The 15721-nt window shown below is 42.7% G+C and overlaps 1 protein-coding gene across 4 annotated transcripts in view; it reads left to right on the top strand.

Annotated features, from left to right (window-relative positions):
• RNF8 (ring finger protein 8) overlaps positions 1–14793 on the top strand; it is a 41988-nt gene extending 27195 nt beyond the window's left edge. For 2 of the 4 annotated variants that reach the window (XM_079933742.1, XM_079933744.1), the window contains exons 5-8: positions 1948–2037; positions 4099–4206; positions 6420–6624; positions 12119–14793. In XM_079933742.1, coding sequence (XP_079789868.1) covers positions 1948–2037; positions 4099–4206; positions 6420–6624; positions 12119–12135 — 420 coding nt within the window. In that variant the 3' untranslated portion in view covers positions 12136–14793. Of the gene's footprint in view, positions 1–1947; positions 2038–4098; positions 4207–6419; positions 6625–7581; positions 8788–12118 lie in introns of those variants that run through there. The other 2 variants (XM_079933745.1, XM_079933743.1) reach the window with 2 other exon arrangements.
• The last annotated feature ends 928 nt before the right edge of the window (positions 14794–15721 follow it).

Genomic DNA, 15721 nt, shown 5'->3' with positions numbered 1-15721 from the left:
AAGGGTAAAAAAGCACAAACACAGTTTTAGAAACTACCCGTACTTATATAGCACTTTGCATTTTACAACGCACTCATCACAAATGCCATTTTGATGTTTGCATCTTATAAGTAACTATACTTTAACCGCAAGTAGTTAAGTGACTTGGTTAAGTGACTAGACTTTGTAAGTTACTGGGATTCTAAGTCCATTTCTGTTTTCAGAATGTCCGTTATATAGTGTGATTCTGGACATGTAGAAGGTGAATTGGAGTCAGCTGAGTTATCAGCAAAGCACACTTTCAGCTGCAAAGTGTAAATTAGCTAACTGACTTGGGGGATTTTCTTTCTTTTTTTTTTTTTTATATGTTGGTTCATTGGTTTGTTTATTTATTTATTTTTGGCTTGTTGGGTCTTCGTTTCTGTGCGAGGGCTTTCTCCAGTTGCGGCAAGCAGGGCCCACTCTTCATCGCGGTGCGCGGGCCTCTCACTGTACTGGCGTCTCTTGTTGCGTGGCACAGGCTCCAGACGCGCAGGCTCAGTAGTTGTGGCTCATGGGCCTAGTTGCTCCACGGCATGTGGGATCTTCCCAGACCAGGGCTTGAACCCGTGTCCCCTGCGTCGGCCGGCGGATTCTCAACCACTGTGTCACCAGGGAAGCCCTGTTTTTCTTATGTATATGAAATGTGGAGGTAGGCAGTTTCTGGTATTGGTTCAGCTACCAAAAGTTGCTTTACCATTTTCTCTCTTTCTCCATGTGTATATTTCTTTATGAATTATTTAAAAGTAATGGCATATATTATGTCCCTTTACCCCAAAGTACTTAAGTATTTAAAAGTAATTGCATGTTTTATGTCCCTTTACCCTAAAGTACTTCAGTATTTGTTTCCTCAAAACAAGGGCGTTCTCTTACATCATCCTAGCACTGTTATTAAATTCAGCAGATTTAACATAGATACAATATTACTATTTATTCTTTTTGGCCATGCCACATGGCTTGTGGGATCTGGGATCTTAGTTCCCCCACCAGGGATCGAACCAGTGCCCCCTGCAGTGGAAGCACAGAACCCTAAGAACTGGACCACCAGGGAATTCCCAACCCATGGACTTTTAAGTCAGCAGGTCTTCCTCAGTTTAGTTATGGGCAGAAAGAGTCCACCATTTGAAAATATAGTTCTCATTAAAACAGAAAAAAAAAGAAAAACACCAAATAAAAGAATTAAAATAATAGAAAAGAAAGATCACCTTCTTTAAAAAAGGATTTGAAATGAGATTTAAAATATAAGCTATACTTAAGTATGAGGGAGCTCAGAAATTATGTTTCATAGAAATGGAACCTCTTGACATTTGATGTAGGCAGTTAGTCACAATGAATGAGCTGCTAGCTCTTGGGCATGCCAGCTTCCAGAAGACACAGCCAGAGTTCAGGCAGCATTACCTTATGAGCATGTAGTATGTGATTTATAGAATAAATAGTTAAAAGTCTTTTTCATTTCAAAGAAAATGATTATCTAGTTTTCCTGAATCCATATTTCCCTGATTATTTTTTAAAAGCTGCTCCCAGTGCTGGGTAACCTTAGAGTTACTTACTAGTTCTTGAGCATTTGTTCTCAGGATCAGTTGTGTGGCTTTGTAAAAAATGTACATCCCTGGGCCCCAAGCCAAACCCACAGAATCAGACTCTCTGGAAGGCAGTGTAAATTCTTCAGTTGATTTGGATGGCCACAGAAGTTGGGTTATTTCCAGAGGGATTAATAGATTTGATGGCATCCCTCCCTATCTGCCCCTTTCCCTGAAAAAAGCAGTATGTAGGTGGGATGTCCTGACGGAACAAAAACATTATTTTGAAATTGCCAATCCATTGATCTCTTGAACCAAAGCTGCTGACAGAGGGAGAGACAGGCATGGTGGCTGAAAGGAACAATGCAGTGTAACGCATCTTGAATATGTATCTGCTATGTTTCTGCAGCATCGGGCTCTGATGGAAGAGCTAAATCGCAGCAAGAAGGACTTTGAAGCAATCATTCAAGCCAAGAACAAAGAATTGGAGCAGACCAAGGTACTGGAAAGAAGGTGAAGGTTTAGAATTTGGTTAGCACATGCAACTCAGCATTTTCCACAGTGCAAAGGTTGGTATGGTGAATGAAGGGAGAGGTTATGGCTGTTTCCTTCCTCAAGGGAAATAATCTGTAAAATTAGTTAGGGCTGTAGAAGGTTCTGCCTGTAAGACAACATCTATTTCCTTCCTTTATCGAGAAGCAAAATGCTGGGAATAAGACACATCCTGGAGTCTAGTCCACTGTCTGTGGTAAATGCTCCTTCAGAGTGTTTCACTCACATAGGCTAAGGGGTGGTGTAGTCAAAATAAAAAATAGTTCATCTTGATGCATTTATGTAGTTATTCCCCATATCGAATCAGTGGAACTCTTAAATTAGGGGTTGTAAACTCAAGTGCCCACTGGGGTCAGACCGATAATAGGAGTAAAGTGGCCTGGGTGTAAGAACATAGTGGGGAACTGTGAGGCAGAGGTGCACCCTCACCCCCACCCCCAGAGGCAGCTCTTCTCTGATGCAGCCAGTCATTGCCATCCAGATATGCAAGCCCAGTGTTGTCCGATCTGAGTTTTCCATAGAAGATGGAAATCCAAATGTTTATGTAAAGTATCCCAGTTTTCAAGTATTGGCAACAGTTCAGTGTTTTTTGATACCATGAATGCCAGACTAAATAAGTCTGCAGGCTGGATCCAGTCCACAGGCCACCAGTTTGCATCCTCTGACCTGAAACTTATGCCTGAGTCTGACTGCATCTCTCAGCCCACCCCTCCTCATGTACATATCTGGAGCAGAATACAGAAAAGGAGGAGACTTTCTTGTTTGTTTGATATCCTTATCCTCTGTTTAAATCACATAGTTCCTTCTTCCCCAGCCTCCAAGAAACCACCACATCTTTTTAAATCCAGTAATTCAAAAGTTTTCAGGGAACTTGACTCTAGTTATAACTGGGTCCAGTCCCTCTTCACTGCCCTAAGCAGTCTGACAGTCTTTGCTTTGATTAGAAGAGAAAGTAAAACATGAGAAATAAATGAACGCTAATATTTAGGGTATATCAAATATACCCTAAATGGCTTTTCCTCTCCGCCTCAGGGGCTCCTCATCCTTTCTGTTTTGGAGATGAGGTGCTAACTTAATAAATGTTGGCTTCAAGAGAGCACACCTGGGCTTCCCTGGTGGCGCAGTGGTTGAGAGTCCGCCTGCCGATGCAGGGGACGCAGGTTCGTGCCCCTGTCCGGGAAGATCCCACATGCTGCAGAGCGGCTGGGCCCGTGCGCCATGGCCGCTGAGCCTGCGAGTCTGGAGCCTGTGCTCCGCAATGGGAGAGGCCACAACAGTAAGAGGCCCGCGTACCGCCCAAAAAAAAAAAAAAAAAAAAAAGAGCACACCTAGATCCTCCTTAAAAAGTGTGTCTACAAGCAGTCTGACCTGTTGGGGAAAGCACAGGGAAATTGCACTGCAGGAGTGGGAAGTGACAAGCATCACAGAGTGTGGGGCCTGAAGGTACTTGAAGAGGCCATCTCTCTAGCCTCCTGCCTCTAGGGAACATAGGTATTATCCTTATTTTATAGCAGAGGCAGCTGCAAAGAATGGAATGGACCTTACACACTAATTCAAGCTTCCTACCTTTATGGACTGTTCCTCATTTCTTTCTTATCCAGTGAGTTCTTGGTTGCTTGGGATGATTTTGTATCACCTCTGAACTGCAGTTTGCTATAGGATACTTAATGCCTCATTCTGGTCTTGGGTGGTTGGTGGAGTGGGTATGCTACCTTCAGTTTTTATCATTTGGTTAATTTTTGGGAAGGAGACAGAACCTGCAATGCGAATACATACTAAAGAAGTCGAGAGAGGGAAAAAAAGGAAGATAGTGTCCTATATTAGAAAGCAGTTCTGAGAAACAGTAACCCTTGCGGAAAGAGTTTTATTCTCGTGTTACTGTGCCAGGGTGAATTTTTAATTTAGATTCCTTCTGAATCCTATTGCAGACTAATAACCCTGCTTCCTGTCCTGTTTTGCATTCTCGTTGGTTCTCCCGAATGACAGGTGGGGTTGTGTGTTTTTGCAGGAAGAGAAGGCGAAGATGCAAGCACAGAAAGAGGAAGTTCTTAGCCATGTGAATGACGTGCTAGAGAATGAGCTCCAGTGTATTATTTGTTCAGAATACTTCATTGAGGTAATTATGAATGGTGGCTCATGCCTTCTCACTCTCCCAGCCCTGAATGGAGCCTCGGCTACACAGACTGCTTCTGCTGTAGGGAAACATTCTGAAGAATGTTTTTCCTCCAGGAACTTACTGTAGCTGTTTGACTTCAAAGTGACTGCTAGAGATGGTCACTTCTCATTTTTTTTTGTAGTCGTCTTTACCTCCACTGTCTTTTTTCTTATTTCATTTGTTCTTGAGTATCTGTTTGGCAGAATCAGTGTTTTGGGCTGTAATAAAGCCTTTATCTCTTTGGTGTTGGGGAGAAAACACTTTGGTTTCAAAGAACCACCTGAGAGCTGCCCCACCCTCCCACAGGTCAGAATGTCCTGTGCTTTCTACTTTTCTGACAACTATGTCCTGTTGGATTTTGTGCCTAGTGTTGAACTCCTACAGGTTTTTTACCTCCCGGGAACCACTTGATTCTGGCACAGTCCAGAATTAGATGGCATTAGAAATTTGAAGTATCAGAATAAAGCTGCTCAATAAAACTATTCTTTCTTTGCTCTGAATGGGCACAGTGCTGAGAGTAGGTGTGCAGTGCAGCCTTTGAACAGGGCGGTAAATGCCATTGATGTGTGGTTGCTGGGAATTCAGTGGCCAAGTGGAACGTATTTCAGGAACTCTGAGGCTCCTTATGAAAATGAAACATCTCTCCTGGGTTACCATCGGTTATCCTGTCTTTTTTTTTTTTTTTTTGCCACGCTGCGCGGCTTGTGAGATCTTATTTCCTTAACCAGGGATTGAACCTGTGCCCTCGGCAGTGAAAGCACAGAGTTCTAACCACTGGACCACCAGGGAATTCCCTGTTTTCCTGTCTTGTTTTTGCACAGGCTCTCCTTTTTTTTTTTTTCTTTTTATGGCCACACTGTGTAGCATGTGGGATCTTAGTTCCCCAGCTAGGGATGGAACCCACACCCCCTGCACTGGAAGCGTGGAGTCTTAACCACTGGACTGCCAGGGAAGTCCTGCACAGTCCTCTTTTATTTTCACACATTCTACTATCTGTGTCCAGTTCATCTTACACTACAGGTGTTAAACTCAATTTGTTAAATGACAGTGCTTTTCAGACTCCTTTAAAAAGAAAATGCATACACACACTGCTTCCTTTTTTCTGGTGGACTTTAGGGAGATTGGGTCTATTAGCCTCCTGAAAAATCTCTCCTGGGTAGACCTGTTTCTTTTGCTCTGGATCTACTTTGACTTAGGGTCATAATTTCCCCCATAGTTTCTAGTCATTTGATTCCCTACTTTGGAGAAACTCAGTTCGTGCTCTTTTGACGTGGCTTACAGACCCTAATAGAAGAAGACAAGGAAAGGGTGGTTGGAATGGGTGATGAGTTAGCCAACCCAGAGCATCTGTACGACATGTAAGAGACAAATAACTTGACTTTGTTTGGTTTACAGCATGTGCCTGACCTTTTCTGTGGGTCATCTCTTAAAATCAATGTTGGGAAGAGGTTTCATTTTAATCAGACAGGTTTTTAGTCCCGTTCATGAGAATTTATCTCATTCGTTATCGAGAAGGTCTCCTAGTTGGCTTTCTGGTCTCAACTTGGCATTTGAAAAATACATGGTTTCTGTGTTATTTTCCACTGCTATCCTAAAAACAGGAAGGAAGACTTTTGAGCCTCATGAAAGTTGTATCTTAGGAGATGTACATAAACAAGAGTAATGAGGAGAATGGTTTATGTTTTGGGGAGTGAAAAGTGTCCTGGCAGAAAGCTGGCCATTGGAGTTACTCATAGGAGCCCCTCACATACAGGCTTCCTTCTGCTTTCTCTCTTCTCACAGGCTTGCTTACTTATTTAAGGCACTATCAGTTGAACCCACTACATTTTTTCCCAGCCTAAGTTCTCTTTTACATATACTTTTTTAGCTGCTTTTGAGTAAAGATGATGCCTCCTACCATTCTGTATACTGAGTATTCACTGTGTGTTCCCCTTCATATATTAAAATTGAGGAGCTAATTCACCATTAGGACATAAATTTGTTTTCATGAGAGAATTAGTGATGTATTTATACCAAACATTCACATGCTTACTAGTCCTACTTACGTCCAGTGACATTTGTTTGCAGGGTAGCTAACCCATGTTGGCAGTGTGATGAGTTGGTTCTGAGATCGCAACCGCCCTGGGGAAGTAAGCATCACAGTTCTGATCTGTATGTTCACATTCCCATTATAGGCTGTCACCTTGAACTGTGCACATAGTTTCTGCTCCTACTGTATCAGTGAGTGGATGAAGCGGAAGATAGAATGCCCCATTTGTCGGAAGGACATCAAGTCGAAAACCCACTCCCTGGTTCTAGACAATTGCATTAATAAGATGGTAGATAATCTGAGCTCAGAAGTGAAAGAACGACGAATTGTCCTCATCAGGGAACGAAAAGGTGAGTGGGTATGAACAAGAGGTAAGTCCCCTCAACAAAGAACTTACAAATGTAGGCAGAGTTTTTGGATAGGGAAGAGTAAGATAAATGATTCTTGAGCTAAGGAAGAGGTGGAAGAAATTGGGAAAAGTAAAGGGAGTTAAAGATAATGAACATGTAAGAAAGAGTTGAGGTAGAATTAACTTATTTGACCAGCAGGGAATGGGGAGGCTTAGGTGTATGTGTCTTGGTTTTGGGGATAAAAAAGGATGTGATTAGAAAAACACATGGTCACACAGCTTGCTCTGCTGGTCACTAGATGGTGCTGTTGTTCAAGACAGTTTAGTTGCTGTCCGGGTGTTGCAGAAATCTTGGGTTGGGTATACAATAAATTATAAACAGGATGTGGTACAAACAGGTTTCCCAGCCAGAGAGAGTTTAAATAAAGAGGTTAGGGAAGGGGTGGGTGAGTTTCCTCAAGGAACCATACTTCCATAGTGAATATCTGCTATTTTAAACAAGTGATCTCATCATACTTGGGGCCTGCTGTGTTGAAGGTTGCAGAGACACTCTGCTTGAGACTTGAATGTCCTGGTAGCAAAAGAATGTGTCCTGGGGCAAAGCACAAGGAAGCCAATGGATCGGAAGGATTGGTTATTGGGCAGAGATGAGAGTAAAGAGGAGCAGAGTGGATCTGATTATCATGTTCAGTCCCTTTAGAAATCTAATACGGTACTACCCTCTGGGAAAGCTCAGAGCCAAAGTGCTGTGAGATCAATTGGTTGCACATAAAGGCCAATCAGAGGAGAAGAACCAAAAGCTCACTGCCCTTCCAGTTGCTTTCCACCACCTGGCCATCGGGAACCCATGTTCATGTGTGTCTTTGGATATTCCCTTCTCTAAGTCCAGAGAAGCTGGAGGCTTAAAAGCCACACTGCTAAGAACAGGATCTTCTGTCTATCACTCTCTTTCTCCTAGCCCTTCAACAGATGTCAGCCTCTTTGAGTAGGGCCAGAAATCTGATGCTGATTTGCAAGCAGCTATGGTATGGAATTGGCCCTCTGTTGGTCAGCCATTGTGAGGGCAGCAAGCCTGTCACAGGCCAGGTGTTGAGCCTGTTATGCCCAAGGAAGACATTCTGAGGGTGGGGTGGTCCTCAGGCAGTTCTTTGAAACCAGAGTGTTTTCTACTTTTCTGACAACTATGTACTATTGGACTTTGTGCCCAATTTTGAGTCCCCATAGGTTTTTTTACCTCCCAGGAGCCACTTGAATCTGGCAGAATTCATTGCTCTTCCTCTCCACCTCCCATCACTCCATAAGCATTTATAGGAACACTACACTATGCACTGGGATAAAGAGATAAGCAGGGTATTATCTCAGCTCTCATAGTCTACAGAGGAGACAGAAAAGCAAGTAGGTAATGTGACAAGTTCCATAATAGGGTGCTGGAAAATTGCAGAGGAGAGGACAGTCAATTCGGCCTGGACAGGTGGAGGTATGGGAGCAAGCTTCACAGAAGAAGTGCCATTTGAACTGAGTCCTAAAGGTTCCCTAGGGACGTAGCTTTCCAAGCAGAGGAATTAGCATAAGCACAGAGGCATGAGAAGCAGTGACCTGTTCTAGCAGTGCCGCCCTTGGTGGCCCAAACAAGACATGTCTACACAGTGCCAGAGGAGCATGAGGACAGCCAAGGCTTAGGAAGTGTCTACTGAGGTGTTGTGAATGCCTTCTGTTTTCTTTTCTCTTTCCTTTCTGAGAGGAACACTGACCTGGGAACCCAGATTTGACCGAGGTCAGCCTTTGAGCTTAAGTTTGCTGGGTCTCTGTGTGGGTGGGGACACCCATGTACTTTCTCTTTGTTTTTTGGGGGTTATTCTTGTTTTTATTTTTTTCTTTGAAGTATAATTGATTTACAGTGTTGTATTAGCTTTAGATGTACTACATAGTGACTTGGTATTTTTATGCATTATAGAATGATCACCATAATAAGTCTAGTTACCATCTTTCACCATACAAAGTGATTACAATATTACTGACTGTATTCCCTATGCTATACATTACATCCCCGTGACTTAATTTATTTTGTAAGTGGAAGTTTGTAAGTGGAAGTTAATTCACTTCCCCTGTTTCACACATTCCCCCATCCCTCTCCCTTCTGGCAACCACCATATTGTTCTTTGTATTTATGAGTCTATTTCTGTTTTGTTATGTTTGTTCATTTGTTTTGTTTTTTAGATTACAGACTTAAGTGAAATCATATGGTATTTGTCTTTCTCTGCCTGACTTATTTCACTTAGCATAATACACTCGAGGTCCATCCATGTGTTGCAAATGGGAAGGTCTCATTCTTTTTTATAGCTGAGAAATAGTCCCTCGTATATATATACCACATTTTCTTTATTCATTCATCTTTCGATGGGCACCTAAGTTGCTTCCATATCTTAGCTATTGCCAAAAATGCTGCAGTGAACATTGGGCATGGATTTATCTTTTTGAGTTAATGTTTTCATTTTCTTTGGTTAAATACCCAGAAGTGGAATTGTTGGGTTGGGTTGTGTGGTAGCTCTATTTTTAATTTTCTGAGGAACCTCCATACTGTTCTCCATAGTGGTTGTACCAGTTTACATTCTCACCAACAGTGCAGGAGGGTTCCCTTTTCTCCACACACCCATATGTACTTTCTTCACCCAGCCCACTGTCCAGGTTTTTTCTCAAAAGTCTGAGCATGGTAGATGCATGCAGCCACTGGAAAACGAAAGAAGAACCCTGTGTCCTAAATTCATCTCTGACTCTCCTCACACAGAGTTAATACCACAGAGTAGATAATATCAGACCCCTCTTTTCTCTGCAGAGGCTAAATCTGGTGTCTTGCTGCCTTTTTAGTAACACTAGGAGCCAACACAGTAAACCGAATCGGCCTCCGTGTCCCACTCACTGGCTGAGAGCAGTTCTGGCACCAGTCTCGGTTTCTGCATTTATCACAGCGAGTGCAGCTTTGAGGTTTTCTCTAGAGACAGACAGAAGGTTCTGAGGCCCGATTTAGGAAAATGTGCCAGAGCCATCAGCAGCTTCATTGGGCTGCAGTGTGGAGTTTAGAGAAAATTCTCAGTTCAAATACCAACCTTCTTTGCCAATTGAAAGCTGGTTTAATCCCCAGTGCATGGGAATTTTTAAAGGACCAAATGTAGGATCTGGGAACTAGAATTGGCAAGCCTGTAATTGTCACAGTTCTGACACTGGCAGGACCATTTTCCTCCTGGGCAGCGGTTGCTCTGATCCTGAGTTCAGAGAGAAGGACCTGCCCGTCTGTGGCAGCACAGGCCTCTGATTCCACCGAGAGCAGCCCCACTGCAGGCCTCCTTGGCTGGTTGCTGTCTTCAAGGCCCATATCCGCACGGGAGGAGTAATGCCTCATGACTGATTAGCCATAGATCCTTTGTGAAGTCTGGGAGGCCTGATTATCCAGAGGAGAGGAGGAGGAGGAGAGTGTTAGGATGCCAGATCCTGTGTTTGGAGAAAGGGTGCCCTGGAGCTGGGGCAGGTAACGAATGTTGAGTAAGTGCTTGTCGCATGAGTAATTGTGGCTTGCTGGGATATTGACGTGAGATTTTCCTGAAGAGAAGACATTTTGTGACATCCGCTATGGAAGATCTCCCTCTGGAGCTGGGGAGGTGCTGGAGCAGAGTCTTCTGTCAACTGCTCCCCCATTCCCATTTGTTCTGTTCTCATTAAGTGTTGGTTGGTTGACAAGAGTGTTAACATTCTCACTTTAAGCTTTCCCTAGCAGTTTCTTTGGGTTGTGCTCAGAAAAGAAAAAAGCAAATGATCTAGAAATAAAATCTAGTTGGTCCTTTAGAACAGTGATTTTCAGTACAGGGGCTTTTTCAAACTGTACTTCCCAGCTCCCTTGATACTATAATATTGAGCCGAGGCTACTTGTGGGAGTGTGCCTTGGCCTTCAGGGGTGCTGAGGTGGGGAGAAAGGTTTATGAACCATAGCTTTCCTGAATCTGAGACAGAGGTCCCTCCAGAGGTTGGTAGTCTCTGGGAAGATTGGCCCAGGTAAGATCACATGGCCTGTGGCTCTTGGCAGCTTCCTGTAGGCTAGGAGGAGCGTGATCCAGACACAGGACGGGAGAAACTCACAGTCTCTGAAGAGGGTATCTGCCTGCCCACCTGGAAGGCTTTCCCTGGTGTTACCCATCATCACTTGTTGAAAGACAGAGCCTTGTAAAGGACTATATGGGGAATGGCAGCAGTAACAGTGTCTGCCAAGTTGACCTCATCCATAGAGGATACTTGTTAGCAAGTACTTTTAATCTACCCAGTATTGCCTCAAGAATCGAGGGTGTCATGTGCATGAAGTCAGCATGGCTGCCTGGCATAGGACAGTGTTTAAGAGAAAGTGGCACTCAGCAAGATTGGCATGGGTTGGGGTGTCCACCTGCATGCACTCAAGTAGTTTATAACACTGGATTCTCTAAAAATTTTGACTTAAAAATTCATGCTTTGCAAAATTACCATGGGATCAAAAATTAGACTTATTAATAGAAGCTTTTTTTCTTATTCCTCCATCACCACATCCCATTTTTGCCCCACCCTTTTTCCTTCCCGTCTCTTCTTTTGTCACTTACTGTCCTTCCTTGCCTTATCCCTTGATGTGTGTCTCCCCCCAAAACTCTTATTGTTCCCTTGTATATAAATTTAATAACACTTTCAATCTGCCTACCAAAGGATTCAAGACCTTAACCTCAAGGAAGGTCTTGAGATTGCCCTTTGTGTAAGCCAAGATCCCTACTTCTCTGGGATCAAGGAAGCACAGCTATTGGAAAACACTAGAGGCCAGTGAATAGCCCCTTGCACCCCCCCTCTCTCTGGACAGAGGAAAAACTTGCACCTCTCCCTGCCTGTTTCTGTGTATGTAATTCCTTCTTTCCTCCAACAGATATTAATTGAAGGCCAGCTTTGTGCCAGACACTCTTCTAGGTATGAAGAATAGAAGGAGAAGTGAAAATCTAATAAGTTAGATGGGATTTGTGCTATGGAGAAAAATTAAGCAAGAAAGGGGTCGGAAGTGATGAGGAGAGCATTGGCAGTTTTTGATAGAGTAATTAAGGTAGTCACTAAAGAAGGTGGTATTTGAGTAAAGCTCAGTAGGCAGTGGCCATGCTGCCATCTGGGGAAAGGGTGTCCTAGGCAGAGGGGATAGGAGGAACAGCAAGGAGGTGGTGTGGCTGGAGTGGAGTGAACGATGGGACGGGGAATAGAAAGTGAGGTCAGGAGGTTGGGCAGGGGGCACATTGTATAGGGGTTTATAGACCTTTGGAAGGACTTCGACTTTTACTCTGGCGAAGTGAGGAGTGGGCTTTGAGCAGAGTGATTTGATCTGCCGTCTATTTTCTTGGTTCACCATGGCTGCTGTGTGGGGAAAAGACTGAGGGTGGCAGCAGGGAGGCCAGGGGAGGGAAATGCAGGCTCCTCCTTTATCTCTCTCTGTTTTTTTCTCTCCAAAGCAAAGAGACTGTCCTGAAGACCGTGCTCCAAGGACATTTGAAAAACTGCCAGGCGGTGGGAACTTGGGATGGTCTGAAGGATTCTCTATGGACAGGCGTGGGGCCACTCTGAGACAGAGCATGGGATAGAGCCACGTGGGACAGAGACTGAGTTAGGAAGTCCTCTGTCTCGACCCTCCATGTTGGCCATCCCTGCTGCCACCATTGTCTGAAGCACCGACTGCTTCAGAGTACTTAAGAGACTCTGCTTCACTACATTGAACAGGTTATGTATTTCTGTTGTGCTTTTTAAATTTGTTTTGTTGTTGTTGTTGTTTTGGTACCTCAGAAGCACCTCTGTTGATATATGTTTTGGGCAGGTTGGGTGTATCCCTATGGCTGCCCCTGAAGGCGAAGGCAGCCTCTCTTTGAGAGGATGGCATACCTCTTCTTTGTGAAAACAATGTCATTTCCTGGAAATAAAATGTAAAACCTATCAGTTGCTCAGCTGGGCTTCGGTATATTTATCTTCCTTCCCTTCCAGCTCCCAGACAGTCTCACAAGTAAACACTGGCAGCTCATAAATTGCAACCAAGAAAGTGACTCTATCCGATGATAGACTCAAGTGCATGTCAGCCTAAGAAGCCAAGGCCAAGATCATGGCCGTAGCAGATGGGCTCTGTTAAGCCCCCAACTGGTATGTCTCCTTTTCATTCCAGAGATGAGTCACTGCTACCTGGTTTTGGGATGGAGTGAATTCCCTTCTTTCAGCTGGGGTTCTGAAGTGGTTTCCAAATCTATTTTACCCAATGTCAGCAAACATGGGCAGTGATTTTATGAGAACTTGATATGCTTTTTAAAAAAAATTAAAAGTGATTTCTCTTTTACTGCTTTCCCATTTTAAACAAAGAAAACTAGTTTGATGTTTGGGAAATAGGAGCTTAGGAAAATCTGTGGTATCCTTGGTTACCAGTGATGAGAATGAAGGAAAACACAGGAAGTTGAAGAGTAGTTATTTAAAATGAGGAGCTCTAGTAGGAAACTGGTTGTGCTTTATGTCATTCAATGATTTGCTTCCAGATGGAAAGGTATTTTCTTCTCCCTTTTTACTGCCTACCTAGAGAACAGTTCTCTGTAGTTCTTTATTTATACCCCATGTGTTTCATAGGGATGGTAGGTTTTTCCTTTGTTGAGTCCTGTGTGTATTGGGATTCTGGCGTCCCTAGTCTTCATTTTCATCTTTCTCAGTGGGATTAATGATTGAAATACTGGTGTAGTCAAGGAAGAAGTTAAGTTAAACATAGAAAATAATACTTTAAAAATAGCCATTATAACCAAATCAAAAAATTCTGGAGAAACAGAGAAAAGAAGGAAAAGATTATTACATCTTGATGTAACAGTCTCCTGTTTCCCCTATACATATGTTTTGTTTATAGGTTGCATGGGATATATAAATTTTTAGAAGAGTACAGATATACCTTTTTTTTTTTTTAAAGAAAGGAAAGGTGCTTTAATAAGAAAAGTCGGCAATCTAGGGAGATGGTGGACTCGTGTCCAGAGACCAACTCCAAAGATTCTGCTCAGCCATGAGAGTTTGTTTGTTTTTGTTTTTTAATTTTTTAAATTGAAGTACAGTTGATTTACAATGTCGTTAATTTCTGTTATACAGCAAAGTGATTCAGTTATACATATATATATTCTTTTTTTTAATAAATTTTTTAAAAATAAATTTATTTATTTATTTTTGGCCGTGTTGGGTCTTGGTTGCAGTGCACGGACTTTCTCTAGTTACGGTGCGCAGGCTTCTCATTGTCATGGCTTCTCTTGTTGCGGAGCATGAGCTCTAGGTGCGCAGGCTTCAGTAGTTGTGGCACGCGGGCTCAGTAGTGGCTTGCAGGCTCTAGAGCTCAGGCTCAGAAGTTGTGGCGCACGAACTTAGTTGCTCCGCAACATGTGGGATCTTCCCGGGCCAGGGCTTGAACCCGTTTCCCCTGCATTGGCAAGCAGATTCTTAAGCACTGCTCCACCAGGAGAGCCCATATATATTCTTTTTTTAATATTCTTTTCCATTATGGTTTATCATAGGGTATTGAATATAGTTCTCTGTGCTATACAGTAGGACCTTGTTGTTTATCCATTCTATATATGATAGTTAACATCTGCTAACCCCAACCTCGCACTCCATCCCTCTCCCAACCCTTTCCCCCTTGGCAACCACGACTCTGTTCTCCATGTCCGTAAGTCTGTTTCTCTTTCGTAGATAAGTTCATTTATGTCATATTTTAGATTCCACAGATAAGTGATATCATATGGTATTTGTCTTTTTCTTACTGACTTCACTTAGTATGGTAATCTCTAGTTGCATCCATGTTGCTGCAAATGGCATTATTTCATTCTTTTTTATGGCTGAATAGTATTCCACTGTATATATCTTCTTTATCCATTCATCTGTCAGTGGACATTTAGGTTGTTCCATGTCTTGGCTATTGTGAATAGTGCTGCTGTGAACATAAGGGTGCATGTATCTTTTTGAGTTAGAGTTTTGTCTGGATATATGCCCAGGAGTGGGATTGCTAGATCATATGGTAATTCTATTTTTAGTTTTCTGAGGAACCTGCATACTGTTTTCCATAGTGGCTGCACCAACTTACGTTCCCACCAACATTGTACGAGGCTTCCCTTTTCTCCACAGCCTCTCCAGCATCTGTTATTTGTAGTGTTTTTAATGACGGCCGTCTGACCAGTGTGAGGTGGTACCTCATTGTAGTTTTATTTTGCATTTCTCTAATAATTAGCAGCATTGAGCATCTTTTCACATACCTATTGGCCATTTCTATTTCTTCTTTGGAGAAATGTCTAGGTCTTCTGCCCATTTTTCGATTGGGTTTTTGTTTTGGTTGTTGTTGGATTATATGAGCTGTTTGTATATTTTGGAAATTAAGCCCTTGTCGGTTGCATCATTTGCACATATTTTCCCCCAGTCTGTTTCATTTTGTGTATGGTTTCCTTTACTGTGCAAAAGCTTGTAAGTTTGATTAGGTCCCATTTGTTTATTTTTGTTTTTATTTCTATTGCTTTGGGAGACTGACCTAAGAAAACGTTGGTACGATTTATGTCAGAGAATGTTTTGCCTATGATCTCTTCTAGGTGTTTTATGGTGTTATGTGTTAAGTCTTTAAGCCATTTTGAGTTTATTTTTGTGTATAGTGAGAGGGTGTGTTCTAACTTCATCAATTTATATGTGACTGTCCAACTTTCCCAACACCACTTGCTGAAGAGACTGTCTTTTTCCCATTGTATATTCTCACCTCCTTTGTCTGTAGGTGTGTAGCTTTATTTCTGGGGTCTCTATTCTGTTCCACTGAGCCTCATATGTCTGTTTTTGTGCCAGTACCACGCTGTTTTGATTACTGTAACTTTGTAGTATTGTCTGAAGTCTGGGCAGGTTATGCCTCCCGCTTTGTTCTTTTTCTTCAGGATTGCTTTGACAATTTTGGACTTTTATGGTTTCATATAAATTTTAGGATTATTTGCTCTAGTTCTGTGGAAAATGGCATGGGTAATTTGATAGGGATTGCATTAAATCTGTAGATTGCTTTGGGCAGTATGGCCATTTTAACAATA

The sequence above is a fragment of the Stenella coeruleoalba genome (assembly GCF_951394435.1).
Source record: "Stenella coeruleoalba genome assembly, chromosome: 10".
Taxonomy (NCBI): domain Eukaryota; kingdom Metazoa; phylum Chordata; class Mammalia; order Artiodactyla; family Delphinidae; genus Stenella; species Stenella coeruleoalba.
This window is presented reverse-complemented; position numbering and strand designations above follow the sequence as displayed.